Genomic DNA, 21,070 nt, shown 5'->3' with positions numbered 1-21,070 from the left:
TACCACAGACCATTTTTTCATCACGCCTTTGTAATAGGGCCCCTTAGTCTGTCGTGGCCCTGATGTGATGCCATGGAATTTATTTCAGTAAACAGCTGATTCAGAACACAGCATTCAAGCTGCCTGAATTATTGTGATATTGGAGGAAAAGGAGTATGAGAAGCTACAGATAGCCTCCCAAAGAATTCTGGTCCCAGTCTCAGGATTATCCATTCTCACAGGTACACTACAGCCAGTCACCTACAAAACCCAGATTACAATACAAAGTGACACTGTGAAATACCACAGACTTTGGGACATACAGAAAGGCTATTTGGCTAGCACAACGCAACTAAGGACACATAGGACTCTTAGCAGCAAAATGGTTTCCTTACCAGGATCTGTATTTGCAACAGATTAACTTGCATGAACTCAGAAGGCCAATAACCTATTTCATCCAACCAAGGTCGCAGATCATAATACGCATCGGTAACTGTGTGGAGGATGTATATAAAATACTCAGAAACTTCCTCTCCTTTACATTCGACAAGATCCAGATTTTACGAACCTGAATAAAAAATAAATCAACAGTGTTACTTCTTCTAGTTTGGACATAACACCAACATTGCACAAATCATTCTTTAGACTGATATGCTCAATTATTAATTATACTAAATTCAGGAATATTACATGTTCTGAAATATAAAAACTGCCTGCAGAAACTTGCCAGTTTGCACTAAGCTCTGAGAAGCACATACGGTACCCCTCCTCCACTTAATGTTCACGGCTAGCTTGAACAAAAGAAATGTTAAGTAATCAGTTCTCACATTGGTCAGTGGGAACTGATAATGGCTGGAGCTGTGGGATGAAAATGTAAACAAGAAAAAGAACTGTTTTCCATAAAGTAATTAAAACTGTCAAGACTCTTAAGGCTTGTTAACTTAAAGTCTCAATATCTTGGAGTATAACCTTGGCACACCAGCACACACCTGAAGTCTCTATTTTTCTGAAGTTTCCTTTACTGAATAAACACAGATAATTTACTCACAGTCAGATGTTCAGAAGTGTTGCCCCAGGGCACAGAGACTCCGTAATTCTGAGAACTGTAGCAGTGGTTTGAGGTAGAAATCTGAAGAGAAGCAGCTTTATTGCAGAGGTGAGAAATAGCTGAACAGATAGAAGTGGCTCAGAGCTGGGTGACTGGAGTGTGCGATATCTCATTAGGGGGATATTTTCAAGGTAAAGCAAGATGGCTGCATGAGAGAACTGCTCTGCAAGCATGAACAATCAACTGTTTCTGACACTGAGTCTCAATGTTTTGTCTATTCCTTGCCAAAGATTGACGTGGGAAGATGTCCTCAGCTAGACAGTCTAAATTGGACACTAATTCTAACTCTGGATTTGGAGTTAAAAGGCAAAAACCTGAACTGGCCTCTCCATGTAAGCAACAGGCCATAAAAGATGGTGCCTGTGACCGAACATCTGAACTGGATTACCGCCATACTGATAGAAAACACCACCACAATCAAAGATATCAAAACAGAGATTCTCAACTTAATGAACATCTCTCTCAGATGGAAACAAGTTTATGCACAGCAGAAATAAAATAAGCTCATTGGAGAATGGCTCCTTTCTCAGTCGAGATAACTTTAAAAACATTGTGGGCATTCAGAATGCTCTGGAAGACATCAGTAATCACAAGACGTGAAATATATTCAAATTACGGGAGTTCCAGAAAACTCAGAAGGTAAAGATATTAAATTTCTTGAATCATTCATACCAAGCACATTACACATAGAATTTGAAAAGGCTTTTGAGATCGAAAGGGCCACAGAATTTCACCTTGTGCATCACGGAAACAAAAACTGCCGAGGCCTATTGCAAAAATTCTACTTTTCCCACAGATTCTGCAAATTCCTGCAGTGAGCTAAAAGCAAAGCACTGATAATATGGAATAGTGCACGCATAATATTTTCGGCTGCTTTTGAAAAAATTACAGTAGATAAACATATGCACATTCTGAACCTGTGCCACAGATTTAAAGCAATTGATGCCAAATGTGGCTTATTTGCACCTGGAGGTAATTCATAATAATGCTACCAAACCATATAAAGATCTAAAGTTCTGGAACTCTATTTAGAATAACAAGAAGCCATGCAGACGAACATTACATGACTATTATACAAGAGCTAATTGTTTGCTGCCTATTCTCTTAACAGTTAACTCAGTGTCTTATGTATCAGGATATCCAAGTGTGACTGCCTGGAGCTCTCCCTGTTATCCATCCTCCTATACTGGACCCCACCGATTCTCCTCTGTGTGGAGGTTGTTTGGGTATGATATGTTTTTTCCTACCTGTTTGTTTTTTGACTTCGCCTTTGCTATAACCAATGCTTACACAGATTTTTTCTGCATGTTCAGTAAACCACCTCTGCAAACCTCTGTATTCAGAACCTCTTCCTCCAATCGGCGGCTATCCAATTTACTACTCTAGTTGGATATTTAAGCTATGTCTTGCTCATTAAAGTATTGTCCTTGAATGCAAAAGGGATTAATCATCCTATCAAAAGTAAGAAAAATATTAATATATCTGGAAAAAAATTCAACCCTGCAGTTGTTTTCTTACAAGAAACTCACTTATCTGCATCAGAATTAAAAAAAAAAAAAACCAAGATTGGGTTCAGGACAGTTTCTGTTCCCCTTCCAAAGGAAAGAAAATGGAGTTGCTATACTTCTAGCTAAATCATTAAAGTAATCTATTGTATCAACACAATGGATGAAGAGGGTAGTTGGATTGTATTAATCAAACAAATTAACGGAGAATACATTTGTACTTATTAATGCATATGCTACAAATATAGGTAACCAGAATTCTTCTGCTCTATTTCTCAACAAATAGCATTATTTGATATGGATCATACAATTATCAGCGGTATTTGAATCTTCCTATATAGACTGTATTAAAAGATCCAATGCTAAATTTAGACCACTTAAGGCAATCGGATGCCCTTCAACACTTACTGAAAATGTGAGATTTATTTAATTCATGGCATCTCCTCCGCCCTAAAGAATTAGACTTCAACTTTCACTTATTGGTAAACACAGTTAGCTTAGCAAGGTCTTTAAAAAGGTTTGGACAGTTTCCTAAAAGAAAAGTCCATAAGCCATTATTAAGACTTAGGAAAATCCACTGTTTATTTGTAGGATAAGAAGCATAAAATCTGTTTTACACTTCTGGGATCTTGCCAGGTACCGTACTTGTGACCTGGATTGGCCACTTTGAAACAGGTTGCTGGGCTTAATAGACCTTCAGCCTGTCCCAATATGGTAACTCTTATGTTCTAGAGCACCCAATACCCTTGTACCTCTACTGTACCAAGGGCAGGACGGTGGGGGCGGTCTGCCTTGGGTGCAGGCAGCAAGGGGGTGAACACAGCAGTTGCGCAACTGTCGGTTCCACCGGTTCCCTGCCCCTCTGATGCTACTTTTTGTTCTGGGACAGAGGACCAGCGGAGCCGACAGCCGCACGATTGCTCCATGCACCCCCAGTTGTTGAGGATCAAGGAGGTTAGAATGATGCGCTTAAGAGGAAGGGGAGGTCGGTGATGCACTGGGGGGGGGGGGGGGGGATGTAGTGTTGGCCCGCCCCAAGTGGCAGCCAACCTAGGTACACCATTGCCTTGCACTGATCCTGTCTGTTCATTTCCTGTCCTTTCTCCTAAAGTTTCTCCACGCATTGCTTCTACTCATTACAACATAACTTCCATGTTTAATTGCACAGTGTATATATCTTTTTTTTTTTTCTGCCCACATTCAATCTCTAGAGTAGTGTCAGAAGTTAAAGAATACACAGTCTTCAACTTTAGCTGTTTCTAGGTATAATAGCTTTCAAGTTTAGGGCCCTTTTACTAACCTGTGGTAAAAACCAGGTTTAGCACATCCTAACACCAGACTTTCCACAAGCTAAGCCCATTTTTTCTGTGGCAGTAAAAACAGACTTTTTTTTCTTTGTTGGGCACAAGCAAATTTTTCCATTAGTGCAGGAGCAGTTACTGCTTCTTATTTATTTCTCCAACCATGATATGTCCCCTCATTAAAAAAAAAAAAAAAAAAAAAATATATATATATACTAGTAAAAAAGCCCCGTTTCTGATGCAAATGAAACAGGGGCTAGCAAGTTTTCTTCTGTGTGCATGTGGAGTGTGTGTGTCCCTGCCCTCTGCCCTCTCTCTCCCCTCCCCCCTCTGAGTCCTTCACTGTTACAGAGAGAGCGATTTGATTTCGTGCTTTGCTGTGTTTTTTCTTTCACTGTTTGTGTTACAGAGAGAGCGAGGACAGGGCAGACACTCATGGGAAAACCAGATATCTCTCCCCTTCACACTTCCAGCTGGAGGCTTCATAGAACGTTGGTAGTGCCTTTTATATATATACTAGTAAAAAAGGCCCGTTTCTGACACAAATGAAACGGGCGCTAGCAAGGTTTTCCTCGGAGTGTGTATGTTTGGGAGAGTGTACGTGAGAGTGAACTGTTTTGAGAGTCAGAGTGAAAGTGTGAGTCCAATCCATGCTCCTCTGTCACCTGGCCCCTCCATTCATCCTATCCAGCAATTCCGCTCTGTCCCTGAGGCCTGCCCTGCAATCCATATGCATCCATGGGCCATCTGTCCCCTCCATTCATCCCTATCCAGCAATTCCCCTCTCCCTGAGTCCTGCCCTTCCAATCCATGCCCATCCATGCTCCTTTGTCACCTGGCCCCTCCATTCATCCCTATCCACATACCCCTCTCTCCCTGAGGCCTGCCCTGCAATCCATATCCATCCATGCCCATCTGTCCCCTCCATTCATCCCTATCCAGCAATTCCCCTCTCTCTCCCTGAGTCCTGCCCTCCCAATCCATGCCCATCCATGGTCCTCTGTCCACTGCCCCCCTCCATTCATCCCTTTCCAGCAATTGCCCTCTCTCCCTGAGCCCCTGCCCTCCCAATCCATGGCCATCCATGCTCCTCTGTCCCCTGCCGCCTCCATTCATCCTTTTCCAGCAAGTCCCCTCTCTCCCTTCCATGAACCCCCCCCTCGCATCCATGCTCCTCTCTCTCCCATGTGCCAGCCTGGGCCCCCCTCTTCTCCCCCCCCCCCCCCTTTGCATCCATGCTGTCGTTTCTCCCCTGCCCTCCTGCTCCCATTGTTGTACTTTACTGGCCACCCTCTTCTCTCCTCCCAACATGCGTGTTTTTGTTTTTTTCTTGTTTTTAAATGTACCTCCGTGGCGGTTCCGGCAGCGAAGCGTCAGGGAAGAAGGCGGTGCTCCCGACGTGTAGGTTTCCCTTCGCTGTGTTCCGCCTTCTTTTGACGTCATCCTTGACGTCAGAAGAAGGCGGAACACATGGAAGGGAAGGCTAGACGTCGGGAGCGCCGCCTCCTTCCCTGACGCTTCGCTGCCGAGCGATGCGATTGGTTGCGTGTCATTGCTCCGCCCTCGACGTCATCACGTTTGACGCGTGGGCGGGGCAGACACAATGCGATCTCACCCCCTTCACTTTGCTAAGAGAGGCTTCATTAGAACGTTGGAGGTGCGTTTTATATAGATATATATATATATATATATATATATATATTTATTTATTTGTTATTTGTTACTTATATCCCACATTTTCCCACACATGCAGGCGCAATGTGGCTTACAGAGAATTACATAAGAGTACAAACTTAACAGCTTAGGCAAGCATAAAGAAGTAAACATGGGGAAGAAACTAACAAAGTGAACTAAGTAGGGTAAGGGACAAGGGATGTTTTAATCAACATGGTAAATTGAGGGATAAGTCTTAGCAAAGAGGAATGTCTTTAACAACTTCTTAAAAAGGGCATGGTCCACTTGAGTTTTAAGGTGGCGAGGTAACGTGTTCCAGTATTTGGGACTCCAGTAACGGAAAGACGAGGCGAAGATTTTCTTATACTTGACTCCCTTACAATTCGGGAAATGGAGGTGAAGATAGGACCGAGCAGCAGGGTTGGCATTTCTAGGCGGAAGGTCAATCAAGGGGAACATGTATTCCGGGGCATCCCCATAGATGATTTTATGTGTTAGGGAGCAGATCTTAAAAGCAATGCGCTCCTGTACAGGTAGCCAATGAAGTTTAAAGCATAGGGGGTCAGCGTGTGCAAAACGCCGCTCGTTTAGGATGAGCCTCGCCGCGGTGTTCTGAGCCGTTTGGAAAGTTTTCAGTAAGGAGGCCTGGCAACCCACATAAATACCACTACAATAGTCCAGGTGGGATAGGACAAGCCAGTGGACAAGGGTACGGAACAAGTCTCTGGGAAGGAGGTATCTGATACGTCGAAGCCTCCACATGGCCTGGAACATTTTTTTGGAGACCAAGTGTACATGATCAACCAGCTGGAGATGTGAATCCAGGTGCACTCCCAAAAGTCTCAGACTGTTGTCAATCGGGAGGGCAGAGCCCAGAACTGGAAGCATTGTGTCTGTTACATGTGCGTGCTTGGACGAGAGGATGAGACAATGAGTTTTTTCCCTGTTTAGCCTGAAGCGAAACACCCTGGCCCATTGTTCTAAAGTGGAGAAGCAGGCATCTATGAGGTTAGCAACTTCTGATACTGTGGATTGAAAAGGGATGTAGACTGTAATATCATCCGCATAGATGAAAGGGTTGAGGTCCAGATTTGCAAGTGCTGTGGCTAGAGGCATCATCATTATATTGAATAGGGTAGGTGAGAGGGGAGAGCCCTGAGGGACCCCACAAGAAGCATTCCACGGTTCAGAGGTGTGGGAATTCACCATGACCTGATAGGACCTTGAGGTCAAGAAACCCTTGAACCAATGCAAAACTGGTCCTCCTATACCAAAAGTATCCAGTAGATGGAGCAGGAGTTCATGATCCACCATGTCAAAAGCACTAGACATGTCAAATTGTAGCAGGAGAATCTTTCGTCCAACAGATAGTTCTTGTCGAAAGTTGGATAAGAGGGTAACCAGGACAGTCTCCGTGCTGTAATGAGCTCGAAAACCTGATTGCGAATGATGGAGGATATCAAAATTAGTTAGAAATTCGTTGAGCTGAACATTGACCAGGCTCTCCATCAGCTTGATAACTAGAGGTATCGAAGCCACTGGGCGATAGTTAGAGATGACATCTGGCTTGATCTTTGAATTTTTTGGGATTGGAGTGAGAAGGATGTTTCCATGACCTGGCGGGAAAAATCCTGCGCTTAACATATTGTTAAGGTAACAAGTCAGTTCTTCAATGTAACAATTTGGTGCGACTTTTAGGAGATGAGTCGGACATACATCTAATTTGCAGCATTTATTTATGAATTTACGTAGAGCAGCAGTCAAGTTATCGGGTAACAGACGATTGAATTTGGTCCAAAAGCGGTCAGCGGGGCAAGCACCCGAAGGCACGTCCAAGGATGCCAGAAAGTCATCCACGTCATATGCAAACACCATAATTACCACAGTACACGCTAAACTGCATCCTGCGATAATTTTTTTTCTGTGCACTAAGCCCATATTAGGGCTTAGCACAACTTAATGGGCCCTAACAGTTTTTCCCTGTTTAAGGGACCCTTTTACTAAGCCATGTAGGCGCCTACGCTCCCCAAATTGGAGTTACCACCCGGTTACCGTGTAGCTCTTGCGGTAATTTCAATTTTGGTGCCCGTCCGCTATGCGCGTCTGAAAAGTATATTTTTTTATTTTCTGGCATGCGTAACGGACGCGCGTAGGTCATTACTGCCCCGATTCTTCACCACTAGATCAATGGCTGGCAGTAAGGTCTCAGACCCAAAATGGACGCGCAGCAATTTTGATTTTGCCGCATGTCCATTTTTGGCAAAAAAAAAAAAAGATGTATTTTTTTACAGGCATGCTGAAAAATGGATCGTCGCACACCGAAAACCCGCACCTACACTACCGCAAGCCATTCTTCAGCGCACCTTTGTAAAAGGACCCCTAAATTAGAACCTGCCTCTGCAGAGGCCACAGCACCAAGAGCCTTCATTTTGAAAACAGCACAGGTGTTAGGGGGAGCATCTGATGGAAACACGTTTTAAAACCATAAGGAATAAATAAATTAATAAATTCTCAAATGCCTATGGTTTTCCCTTACTTTAACACAGTCAGTACACTCATAATCCTTGACCAGGGGTGATAGATGGTGACTCCCTTCGGAACACAGTATACATGATTCCTATGTATGGTCAGTGCATAGGTGTTGCTACTGATTCTTGAGCAACGGCTCCTCCCACCCCCCACCCCACCCCCAGGCCTCTAAATTAGTCCTATGTGGCATCAGCTATTGAAAACCACAATGCAGTCAGACTGAAAAATAATCAACCAAAGTGTGTGCAGAAATTAGAGCAAGTGAAGGATTACACAAAAACAGATATGGGAAGTTTTTTTTATGACCAATGAATGAAATGTTTAGCCTAATCTACTGAGATATTTCAATATTAATCTCTGCAAAGATTTCGGAGGTCTTTTTCTTCTATACAGCTATAGATTGACTATAATGCAACTGCAATTTCAGATTGTCCTATGAAGCATCCCCAGGCCTTGATAGTTAACGGGCCAGAAACTGAGCTCAGGCACTGAACCCAGGTCTCCTGTGTGGCAGTACAGCACTGACACGGAGGGGCCAATGCAGAAAGCCACTGTGAGAAGCATGTGGTTACCGTGAGGTATACACTCATTACTTGACGCACAATGCAAAAAGGGTTTCACTGCAGCAGTTAATTTGCATGGTTCACGTGGATGCATAGTATATTAAAATGAAGGGTAATAAGGTCATTACATATTCCTATGCAATGCACAGAAGTAAACAGGGAACTATTAATGATTCATTGCATGCTTTGGACTGGGTTCTACGGAAATGAAATCTGAGGATTGTGCTCATAACAGGTTGTGGGAATTTCATTGGAAAGGATCCAACGGTTACTTGGCATCTATCTAATCCACGCCTTCAGGTGTGTTAAAAAGGCCGCACAGTGGAACTAGTGCTCTGAATGAATGATTTGTTTAATGCTTTTCTACTATGGGAAAGAAATCATACTGATGTTGAAAAGAGGGACAGAAGATACATCATTACGTGTCAGCTACAGACCTCTCCATAATTTATCATTCATGGCTAAATTGAATGAGAAGGAACTGGTTTCCCCAGTTGGTGCTTTCCTTGAGAAAAATAATATTTTTGATGAGGATCATGAAGGTTTTAGAGAAGGGAATAAGACAGCCTATTACCCTCTGGACAAAAACGATGCAGTATTATTGACTGCACTGGATTTAAGCTCTGCCTCTAATGGTGAAACTTGATCTGTTGCTGGCAAGATATACATGGCTGGGTTTGACAGGGAAAGTACTGTCTTAGATGTAATCATTCCTTAAATGGAGGACTTCTCAGACAAGATTTAGGGAGTGATATGCAACACCAGAGTAAACAAAAAGAGTTTAATGAAAAAGTTTAAAAATAGGGGACTCAACACAGATCTACATTTTGGCGGCCAAGCACCTGCTTCAGGAATCAACAATATCTGCAAATTCACACAGGATAAAAGCATAAGGCACATAGAAATAGGAGTTGACAAATACATATACAAACAAATCAAAATATGCATGTATATAAACAATAAGTACAAATAAAAATTGTAATAAAAATGATAATAAAAAAATGTAAGTGCACCAATAAATAAAAAAATACAAATACTTAATCATCTTAAAGTTCAATTCATATATACATGAAATCATATGAGAAACATATAAATTACACAAATAAATTTCATAAAATAGAAATTATCCCAAAAATCTAGGGAAGATGATGCCAATAATAAAAAAGGATGCACTCGTATAAATGAGTCTAAATAGCAATGTTCCCTAATTCATGTAATTAAACAAAGAAACACTACAACAAAATCCTAACACCAATGTTTAAGACAAACAACTCAATATGTGAATACATATATGCAAAAATATGATAACCTACATTGTGGGCCACATTTTCGAAACAGAAAAACATCCAAAAAGCAGCACAAAGCAGCATTTGGACATTTTATTTGCCAAAACATCCAAATCACTATTTTTGAAACCCATTTTTAAGATGTTTTTCTATGCAGTTCATTGTCAGTACGTCCAAATCACAAAGGGGTGTCAGGGGTGTGTTGGTGGTGGGATTTGGGCATTCCTATCACTTGGATGTTTTTCTACCATAATGGAGCAAAGCAAAAATGTCCAGGGTTGAAAGTTAGATGTTTTGAGTCACAAAAAGATGCCCTAAATGACCAGGGGCTAGATGCACTAAGCTTTCTGAGCCAGCAACGTGGGTTTTAAACTGGTTTTAGCAGTTTAACGTGCAAGCAGTAAACAGGGACATGCACTAAAAGGGCATTTTCCGATCACAGTAGCAGCTATCGAAAACGGAATGCAAATGATCCAAAGGCTATTATAATGAGCTGCACTGTTGCAAGGCTATTATAATGAGATGCACTACCGTTTTCCGATCCCCGTACTGTGGAAAACCTAAAGCGAGGTCTGCACCTCTCATTGGGGTTGCTGTGAGGGAATCGGAAGGAAAAAAAGAGGACATGTCCGGATAAAACCAAACATGTGGTAACCCTATGTAGTTCCAACATGCTTCCTAGGCTGGCTGTCACTGTCTGAAAGCATAGATTGTAAGGACCCCTCAGCTCCTGAATGTGACCTTCTCAATCCAATCACTGAAGTCCTGGCAGATGCTTGCTACAGTGCCCTTCATGACATGCACTGTACCTAAGTTTTCCCTGCCCCCACCAATAAGTCAGAGACTCCATTTTGACTCTGCTTTCTCTCCTCCCTTGGAAGCAGTGAATATCCGGTTACAAGACTCTCCTGCCCTGGCAGAAAGACCGAGTTCCAGCTATTGTTTGCAATACGTTATAGTTTTGTTTATTCTGAACAGTCTTCCTTCTGGCTGTTCGGCTGCTTTTTTAGCTGTCTGTCTAGTAATGCATGTGTATGCATTATGAGGACAGAACGGACAAAGACATATAGCTTCATACAAGAATCAACAAGATTTTCTGAACAAGTTAAACATCAAGCAGCAACTTCTTGACACCCTTCTTGTCACAATCAATGTAGAATCATTGTACACAACATCCCCAAACAGATAGAACAGTGGAATTAGAAAAGGTTCAAAGAAGAGCGACCAAAATGATAAAGGGGATGGAATTCCTCTCATATGAGGAAAGGTAAAAAAGAGGCTAGGGCTCGCTCTTCAGTTTGGAAAAGAGACAGATGAGGGGAGATATGATTGAGAAAGAATCCTGAGTGGTGTAGAACAAAAGTAGAAGTAAATCAATTTTTTACTTGTTCCAAAAGTATAAAGACTAGGGGACACTCAAGGAAATTACATGGAAATACTTTTAAAACAAATAGGAAGAAATATATTTTTACTCAACGAAAAGTTAAGCTCTGGAACTCTTTGCCAGAGGATGTGGTAACAGCGGTTAGTGTATCTGGGTTTAAAAAAGGTTTGGAAAAAGTTCCTGGAGGAAAAGTCCATAGTCTGCTATTGAGACAGACATGGGGAAGCAACTGCTTGCCCTGGGATTGGTAGAATGGAATGTTGCCACGATTTGGGTTTCCGCCAAGTACTTGTGACCTGGCTTGGCCACTGTTAGGATACTGGGCTAGATGGACCATTGGTCTGACCCAATATGGCTATTCTTATGTTCTAAAGACAACTACCCTGATCACAAATACACAATAAATGAATTTATACTGAGCCATAACTACTTCAGCTTCAATAACAATAATATCTATTTACAGATGATGGCAATTATGGGCACCTGTTTATGTCAAAATTGAAACAGACATTCCAGAGTGGTTACTACAACAAACCTTTCAGACATTACTGGTGTGTCAAAAATATCTGAAGGAGAAGACTTAAAATTGACTACTAACATTGAGTTAACTTTTCAGACACTATAGTAGTCCTTTAAAACCAACTAACAGATGCAACTAACTTTTAAAATCCAGTTTTCATTCTTAACACACAAAGTCCATTATACACAGCAAAACTACATTATACCACTATTTATTCTGACTCAATGGAGAGGAATAAACACATCAAAGCTCTGAATGTTTCAAACAAAAGGTTAAGAAAACTACATCCACACTCAAAACAACTAACATAAACCTATTGTCAAATATGAGCCAGGGTAAAATCTTTCTCCTTCTCCCCACCCCCAAGGTGACTGGCATTTCTCTCCTTACTTCCCTCTCTCAGCTGACACAAACGTCATCAAACTCGGCCAGTGTGGGTAGGGTTACCATATGACCGGATTTCCCCCGACATGTCCTCCTTTTCAGGGGAGTGTTGGGTGTCTGGGCAGTGTTTTCAAGCCTGCCCGAGTCAGTTATCTAAGATGACCACTGAAGGGCCTGACAAGCCTTCCTCTGCACCAGTGGAGTCTCAGGAGAAATATTTGGGATAGCAATTGGTGGGGGGAGGGGGGAGCCAAAGCAACATTTACACACATCATGCCCTCCACCATATCACACATCTCCCTCCCAACCCCCTTTTTAAAATTAGCAATATAAAACATCATGAACTTCTATGCATAAAGAAACCCTCCCCCTCCAGCTAGTTTCAGCTACCAGGTGAAAGCAACATTATAATTGATAGCATCATTCAACAAATTCTTCTGTGTGAAGTGTGGATTCTCTACAGGATTGGTCAGAATTTCAATATAAACCAGTGGCGTAGCCAGACAGTCAATTTTGGGTGGGCCTGAGCACAATGTGGGTGGGCACAAAATTTTCTCTCTCTCCCCCCCCCCCCCAGCCAAGCATCTGTTCCCTCTTTCTACCCTCCTCACCCTCATAGCCTATTTCCCTATACCTTTTACCTCCCACCACCAGCATCTTCCTGTCCCATCTCTCTCCCCTCCCCCATTGTCCAGCACTTTCCCTTTCTCTTCCCTACCATCCATTGTCTATCTTCTCTCCCTGGATCCATCTTCTCTCTTTCTCCCCTCCCCCGCTTGTGCATCTCTCCTTTCCTCTCCTCCACCTTCTTCATGTCCAACTTTTCTCCCTCTCCCTGCCTTGAGCCCCTGGTTTAACATCTCTCTCTCCCTCCCCCACCATCTCGCCATCCTTCCTTTCCCTCACCTCAATGCCATGTTCAACATTTCCCCTCTCATCTCTCCCTCCCTTCCACTTTCATGTCCAACACGTTTTTTTTCTCTCATGCCCTTTCCCTCCCTCTCCCCATCCCACCCATATCCAACCATTCTCCATCTCTTTTCCCTTGCAGCATCTCTCCGTCCCTCCCCCTACCTGTCTCACTCCCTCATCCCAACAGTGCTCCTGTCTCTCCCTGACACCCCCCCCCCACCACCACCACCAGCACACACACACACAAAACAAACCTACCACCCGCCAGCATGCTGCAGGTTTTTTTTCCCTCCCTTTCCCCAGCCACCACTCACTGACATGCTGGCTGCAGGCCTTCTTTCCCTCGGGCCCTCCCTCCCCTTCGGGCAGCGCCGCAGTCTACCTGTACAGGAAAGCTGCACGGCACCGGGTCCGTCCTGCCGCTACGCTGCTGCCCTCCGCTCCGTTGTCATCATCTTTCTGGCACAGAGTTGTTACTCGTTCTTCTGCTGCTTATCTGCAGCGGATCCGCTCGCTGCCAGGGCTGTATGCTGCTGCGACTGCTTCCTCTGCGCTGGCCCCGCCTTCTTGAAGAGGCGGAAGGCGGGGCCAGCGCGGAGGAAGCAGTCGCAGCAGCATACAGCCCTGGCAGCATGCGGATCCACTGCAGATAAGCAGCAGAAGAACGAGTAACAACTCTGTGCCAGAAAGATGATGACAACGGAGCGGAGGGCAGCAGCGTAGCGGCAGGACGGACCCGGTGCCGTGCAGCTTTCCTGTACAGGTAGACTGTGGCGCTGCCCGAAGGGGAGGGAGGGCCCGAGGGAAAGAAGGCCTGCAGCGTGCACCATTGCTGGTTGGGCCTGAGGCCAAAGTGGGTGGGCCCCGGCCCACCCGTGGCTACGCCCCTGATATAAACCCTGCACCTCCTGTTCTGTATCACAAATGCTGTATTCCCCAACAACAGAGCTATCCCTCTTACAACACGCTATACAAAAAAATATTCAACTTGTGATTACTACTTCAGGAACTGCACACACTCCTTCCACTGCCAAACACTTTGTTTAAAGCAGATGGATTTTTACAGGATGTGGAGAGTACTAGTCTTGAGCATTTTTATTTGGGGTGCCAAAGGCCTGCTTTCAAATAGGGACACTTTGCAAAATAACACAAAACCCTGCAAAAAGGCATTTAAAACCTAGATAGCAAACTTACGAAACCATAACACTCCTAACCCACGTACAAAAATTCAGTGCTGTAATTACTACACTGGGCCCTAGAGCACCAATAAATCTACTACTGGGCAACTGAAACAAGCTGTACTGTTACAAATTCCTACCCAGACACTACATGCTAGCAGAATCTTAATGTGAGCAAGTGCAAAGTGATGCATGTGGGAAAGAGGAACCCGAATTATAGCTACGTCATGCAAGATTCCACTTTAGGAGTCACAGACCAAGAAAGGGATCTAGGTGTCGTCGTTGATGATACGTTGAAACCTTCTGCTCAGTGTCCTGTGGCGGCTAAGAAAGCAAATAGAATGTTAGGTATTATTAGGAAAGGAATGGAAAACAAAAATGAAGATGTTCTAATGCCTTTGTATCGCTCCATGGTGCGACTGCAGCTCGAATACTGTGTTCAATTCTGGTCACCGCATCTCAAAAAAGATATAGTGGAACTAGAAAAGGTGCAGAGAAGGGCGACAAAAATGATAAAGCAGATGGGACGACTTCCCTATGAGGAAAGGCTAAAGCGGCTAGGGCTCTTCAGCTTGGAGAAAAGGCAGCTGAGGGGAGATATGATAGAGGTCTATAAAATAATGAGTGGAGTTGAACGGGTAGATGTGAAGCGTCTGTTTACGCTTTCCAAAAATACTAGGACTAGGGGGCATGCGATGAAGCTACAATGTAGTAAATTTAAAACGAATTGGAGAAAATATTTCTTCACTCAACGTGTAATTAAACTCTGGAATTCATTGCCAGAGAATGTGGTAAAGGCGGTTAGCTTAGCAGAGTTTATAAAGGTTTGGATGGCTTCCTAAAGGAAAAGTCCATACACCATTATTAAATGGACTTGGGGGAAATCCACTATTTCTGGGATAAGCAGTATAAAATGTTTTGTACTTTTTTGGGATCTTGCCAGGTATTTGTGACCTGGATTGGCCACTGTTGGAAACAGGATGCTGGGCTTAATGGACCTTTGGTCTTTCCCAGTACTTATATATCTTTCAGTTCAATTACAAATGCAGAACAGGAACAGACCCTCACCCAATACAAAATAGGGTACCACAAAAACTGAAATGGAGACACTCCTCTCCTCTGTCCAAGAAAGCCAGAGTCTATAAGCAGGGCAATGCTGGTAAAAGAGAAACAGAAAGGTATTTTCTCCTGTACTCTGCAATATACAAAAATAGAAAAGATGTACATTTCCCCTCACTCATTCTCTTAACCCATCAACACATCCCCACTCTTGCCTACTAATTGCCAAATCCTCACTATCCCCTCAAAAGTCTCTCCATCTCTCCCATTCATAGCCCCCCCCCCAAACACTCCCCAATTCCTAGTCAGCTACAGCTGTTTCCCTAGCCCTCTCCTCTAGTGCCCTCCATCTTCTGCTCTTTTCCCCCATCCCTGAGTCCCATCTTCTGCTCTTTCCAGGGTCTCCGGTCCATTTGATGTTTCTTCTCTCCATGTCCACCACCATTCCCTGTGTCCTGTCCATCTAGCACCTGCCCACTGTGTCCCCATCTCTCCCCCTCTCCAGCTTTTTCCCCTCATCTCACGGTAGGCATCTCTCTCCTTTTTTTCTCTTTCCATCTTCATGTCCAATGTCTTTCACACTCTTCCCCCTGCTCACCTGCCTTCTCTCCGTCCCAGCATCTCTCTCTCTCTCTCTTTCCCTTTCCCTCTATGACTCCAGTTTCTCCCACTCTTTTCCCCACTGCCTTATCCAATCTCTCTTCTCTCCAGGCTAATTCCCCTCCTAGCATCTCTCTCCCTCCCTGCCTGCCCCGTGGTCAGGGCCGGTCTTAGCAAGTGCGGGGCCCTATGCAGACCAATTTGGTGGGGCCCCATCCTAGCCCCGCCCCACCATAGTCCCGCCCCTACCCTAGCTCCACCCCATTGATAAGATTATTCCATCTTTAGAACATTTATTTATGAAATTTCAAATAAAGACAAATGAAGCTAAACTTGTACAAAAAAACTGATTGAAATAATAAGCACAATGCTATCATGAAACCTCCCCTCCCCAGAAATTATTCAGTTCAAATCCACTACAATTAGTAGTTCCAATTCTCATAACAAAGGAGAATAAAGGAAAAATATTAAGAAAAGATTCAGTACTTTCAAATTCCCCTATTACTCTGTAACCCATATATGCAATAAAATAAAAATGAAATGAAAAGATATACAATAAAATAAAGTGACGTGTGAAATATAATGTACAATATAAAAACATATAGACCACCAAGGTATTAAAATTGTTTTAAAATATATACCACAGCTCTCTGACTCAAGAAGACTCCGACTCTGTCTGTCATCCATAATTGTCTGACAACACACAGAAAAAAAATAAGTAAAAACAAATTGTCACAATTAATACCTTATACACCAATATACCAGCCATACGGAAAATGCAGACCGTCAACAATATGAAGCTAGCAAGGGATCATAATATCACAATTCTCATGTAGAGCCACAAAACACCCTTTTAGAGATAGTGTGTCATGATTTAGGCTCTACACCCTTTCTGATGTTTGGTGCCACCTTAGTAAGGCCAACACACAATCTCTCCACTGCAAAACACTATACACAAACTTGTGCAAAAACACACTCATAACCTTAACAAACCATAAACAGCACTAATTCCAAGGACAGAACGAGCTACAACCTTATGCGTGGCATGGAAGGGCAACTGTAATTACACCTGGCTCTAAAACACCAGTGCACAACCTAGTGAAAAAAAACAAACAAAAAGGGATTAAAAATATACGCTAGTAGAATACTGTACCTTCCTTGTTCACACCTGAAAAACACATGAAGGCAAAATACTGAACTGGAAAGTTACCTCAAGAAGTCAGACTCAGCATGCAGCAATACTACAAAAATTGAAACGTACATGAAAAACATCACAGATGCACATTTCCAAAAACTGACATATTCCAATTAATAAATCCTGAATAAAATAGTTTGTTCTACCTTTGTTGTCTGGTGACTTTGCTTTTCTGATCATGCTGGCTCAGTACCGATTGTGCTGCTATCTGTCCTCTTAACTCCATTTCCAGGGCTTCCTTTCCATTTATTTCTTTACTTTCCGCCTTTCTTCTTCATTTCTTGCCCTACATCCGTAAGTAAAAGCTGGGTCCTCCGCAGACTTGACTGTCCAGTGGATCCAGCTTCTGCCTATTTTCTATATCCATGTGCACTTTTTCTCCTCTCTTCCTTTTCCCTCACCTAATCTCCTTCCTCGCTCTTCCCTCGCCTCCATCCATGTCCAGCATTTCTTCTCTCTCCTCCATCCACCCATGTCCAGCGACCCTCCTGTCCCCCCTGCCATCCATCTATGTCCAGCAACCCCCCTGTCCCCTCTGCCCTCCCCTACCATCCACCTATGTCCAGAAACCCCCCTCCCATGCCATCCACCCATGTGCAGCGGCCCTCCTGTGCCCCTGCCCTCAACCTATGTCCAGAAACCCCCTCCCCTGCCATCCACCCATGTCCAGCGACCCTCCTGTGCCCCCTGCCCTCAACCTATGTCCAGAAACCCCCTCCCCTGCCATCCACCCATGTCCAGCGACCCTCCTGTGCCCCCTGCCCTCAACCTATGTCCAGAAACCCCCTCCCCTGCCATCCACCCATGTCCAGCGACCCTCCTGTGCCCCCTGCCATCCACCTATGTCCAGAAGCCCCCTCCCCTGCCATCCACCCATGTCCAGCGACCCTCCTGTGCCCCCTGCCCTCAACCTATGTCCAGAAACCCCCTCCCCTGCCATTCACCCATGTCCAGCGACCCTCCTGTGCCCCCTGCCCTCCCCCCCATGTCCAGCGACGTGACTCTCGTTCCCCTGCTCCCCCTCCCTCCAGCCACCTGAGCCCCCCCCTCCCCGACCCGCCAAACGACCCTCTTCTACCACCCGACCTGCCGGCACCTCACCTGACCCAGCATTTTTAAAAAATCTACAAGCGGCAGTGCCTCGCGTCTGTAAAAGAAGAAAAATCGCTTCGTCCATTGGCCGGCCTTCCCTCATGTCCCGCCCTTGCGGAAGTTACATCAGAGGGTGGGACATGAGGGAAGGCCAGCCAATGGACGAAGCGATTTTTCTTCTTTTACAGACGCGAGGCACCGCCGCTTGTAGATTGTTTTAAAATGCTGGGTCAGGTGAGGTGCCGGCAGGTCGGGTGGTAGAAGAGGGTCGTTTGGCGGGTCGGGGAGGGGCTCAGACGGCTGGAGGGAGGTGGAGCAGGGGAACGAGGACTGCAGAGTCGCATCGCTGGGCATGGAGGGCAGGCAAGTAGTGGCGGTGGTCGTAGAGGCGAGGCAGACTTGAGGCGCACCACGCGGGGCCCCCTTAGGCGCGGGGCCCTATGCGGCCGCCTCGGTCGCCTCTGACTAAGACCGGCCCTGCCCGTGGTCAGACATCTTTGTTTCCTTGTCCTCCTACCACTGTGCTCTATAGCATCTTGTTCTCCTCTCTCCTTCCTCCACGCCCCCTCCTAGAGATCAGGTATCTTCCACCCACCCCCCTCCGCCAAAAACCAGCATCTTCCACTGCGCCCCCCCTCCCCAAGGTCTGGCTTATTCTCTTCGTCCTCCCCCGATGGTCCTCCAACCTTCTTATTCAGCACCAATGGTGTCAGCAATCAAGGCAGGCTGGCCCCAAAGCTTTCTTTCTGCATTTCCCGCCTACACAGAGACAGGAAGTTGTGTCAGAGGAGGTAGGAGCTGCAGAAAGAAAGCTTCCAGGACCAACTGGCCTGCATTGATCGTTGCTGAATGAGAAGGTTGAAAGAGCGTCAAGGGAGAGGAGGAAGGAAATAAAAAGAATTGCCAGACCTTGAGGTAAGGGAAGTTTGAAAGATGAAAGACAGGGAATGAGGCACCTTGTCCTGCTACTTTCCTCCCGATCTGTGCGCCTGATAAACTGGGGATGCAACTATTTTATTGAGGTGGCACTTGCAACCCTATAGCAATGTCTGTGCTCTGCATGGGAACCTGACTGCACTGTCAGTGATTCTGAAGAGCCTGATGGGCCAGAGTCAGGAAACAGTTAAGAATCAGTCTTCATGCTACACAGCCCTGCCAGACAAGCAGGGCTGGCGAGAGACTGAGTCGGGCCCGGCCCCCCTCCCAGGATTGTCATTGTTGCCGCCTCCCCAAGGATTGTCGTTTCCGCCCACCCACCGCAGCCCGCCGCAACTGTAATACCTTGGCTGGTGGAGATCTCAAGGCCCCGCCAGCAGAAGAGTCTTCCTTCAGCACTGCTCTGCTCTATTTAAATCCAGCATACATGCACTGTTTCTTCTCTGACTTCATGAAAAGAGGTTTAACTCTCAAAACCTCACCACAAATATATTACTTTAGTCCAGGGCTTCTCAAACCAGACTTCAGGACACAGGTAGCCAATCAGGTTTTCAGGATACTCACAATGAATATTGCCCGAGATTGATCTGCATAGAATGGAGAAAGTACATGCAACTTCATACATATTCATTGTAGGTATCCTGAAAACCAGGTTGATAATCCTTGAATTGGTTCAATTAAAAGGTATCACATGCAACTTGTTTGTTGATCCAATAATTTCTACATGAATAACAAAAGCTATGATTCATGCTGAATGGTCTAATAGTCAGTGCTAAAGAAATACTGTCAAGCAAGAGGCTTGGTTCATTTTCCAACTTAACCAACAAAGAGAGCTACTACAGTTAACAGAGCTACTGGGGACTCTAACACTGCACTCCCTGCAAACTCCAGTGGCTTGTGAAAGTGCAGCAATGGAAGGACTAATTGTGTGTTGCAATCTGCACATTTAGCAGCAAAAGGTTACATGCCCGGTAGGTGGTATTGGGGGGGGGGGGGGCAATAAAAAGAGAAATACTGGAGGTTGAAGCCAAAAACAGAAGCTGTAAGGGAAGCAAAAATGTACAGGTGTTGTGTAGAATCAAGAAAGGAAGTAAGCTGTACACTAATGGCTAAGTTAAAAGTCAAAATATCATACCTTATCTGCTTGAGTATGAAACTGGGAAGCAATGTCTACATCCTCACGGGAGAAATAGCCATTCTGAGCCAAATTGTCAATTAAACACTGGGTATTCTGGACTTTGCTGACTAAAATTTCACGATTCCTTCTGAGCAGTGTAATAAAGGATCCACATTCTGGTTTTATGGATACTGTCTGGGTGCTTTCTGTACTACCAGGACACCAGTCTTCCATGATCAAAGTAGTAAATTTCTCCTCTCTTCGAGTTCATTCTTGGCCATCTATATTCTTAGTAGGTTTACCAATTAGGACTTAACCTTTGCTTAAATACCATAGTGACTTGTTCGTCCCAGCAACTGTAAAAAGACAGAGTTTAAAGTCAGTAAGAAAACAAGGTCAATGCACGAAAACATTAAAATGGGCAGGTCTGCAAACAGAGTTTGAGAAATCATACAACGTCCACTTCCATCCTAACACTGCTAGCATAGGAAACTGGGAGACTGAACCACTTCCTATCATTGCATATAAAGCTATCATAAATATTCCTCCTGGAAGAGGTTATTGTCTCATATACAGAAATGTTTACGTAAGATTATGCACATTCTCCTTCTGCACACATTTGTGTCTAGTTGGTTGGCTATGCCCCAAACTGTTGATTTAGAGTTTTACATTAACTTTTAAGAGATTTAGTCTAGATTGCATTTAGCAAACATTTCTCTGGGGTCAAAGCTGACAGAAGAGTTGGAGA

The 21,070-nt window shown here is 44.5% G+C and overlaps 1 protein-coding gene across 1 annotated transcript in view; it reads right to left on the bottom strand.

Moving 5' to 3' along the window:
* Positions 1–21,070, bottom strand: part of NOD1 (nucleotide binding oligomerization domain containing 1) — a 153,925-nt gene that overhangs the window by 79,182 nt on the left and 53,673 nt on the right. The window contains 4 exon segments of the mRNA XM_030206217.1: positions 375–395; positions 398–538; positions 541–547; positions 20,341–20,678. Coding sequence (XP_030062077.1) covers positions 375–395; positions 398–538; positions 541–547; positions 20,341–20,556 — 385 coding nt within the window. The 5' untranslated portion in view covers positions 20,557–20,678.

This window comes from Microcaecilia unicolor, chromosome 1 (genome assembly GCF_901765095.1).
Source record: "Microcaecilia unicolor chromosome 1, aMicUni1.1, whole genome shotgun sequence".
NCBI lineage: Eukaryota > Metazoa > Chordata > Amphibia > Gymnophiona > Siphonopidae > Microcaecilia > Microcaecilia unicolor.
The sequence above is the reverse complement of the archived record's forward strand: the minus strand, read 5'-3'. Positions and strand labels throughout refer to the sequence as shown.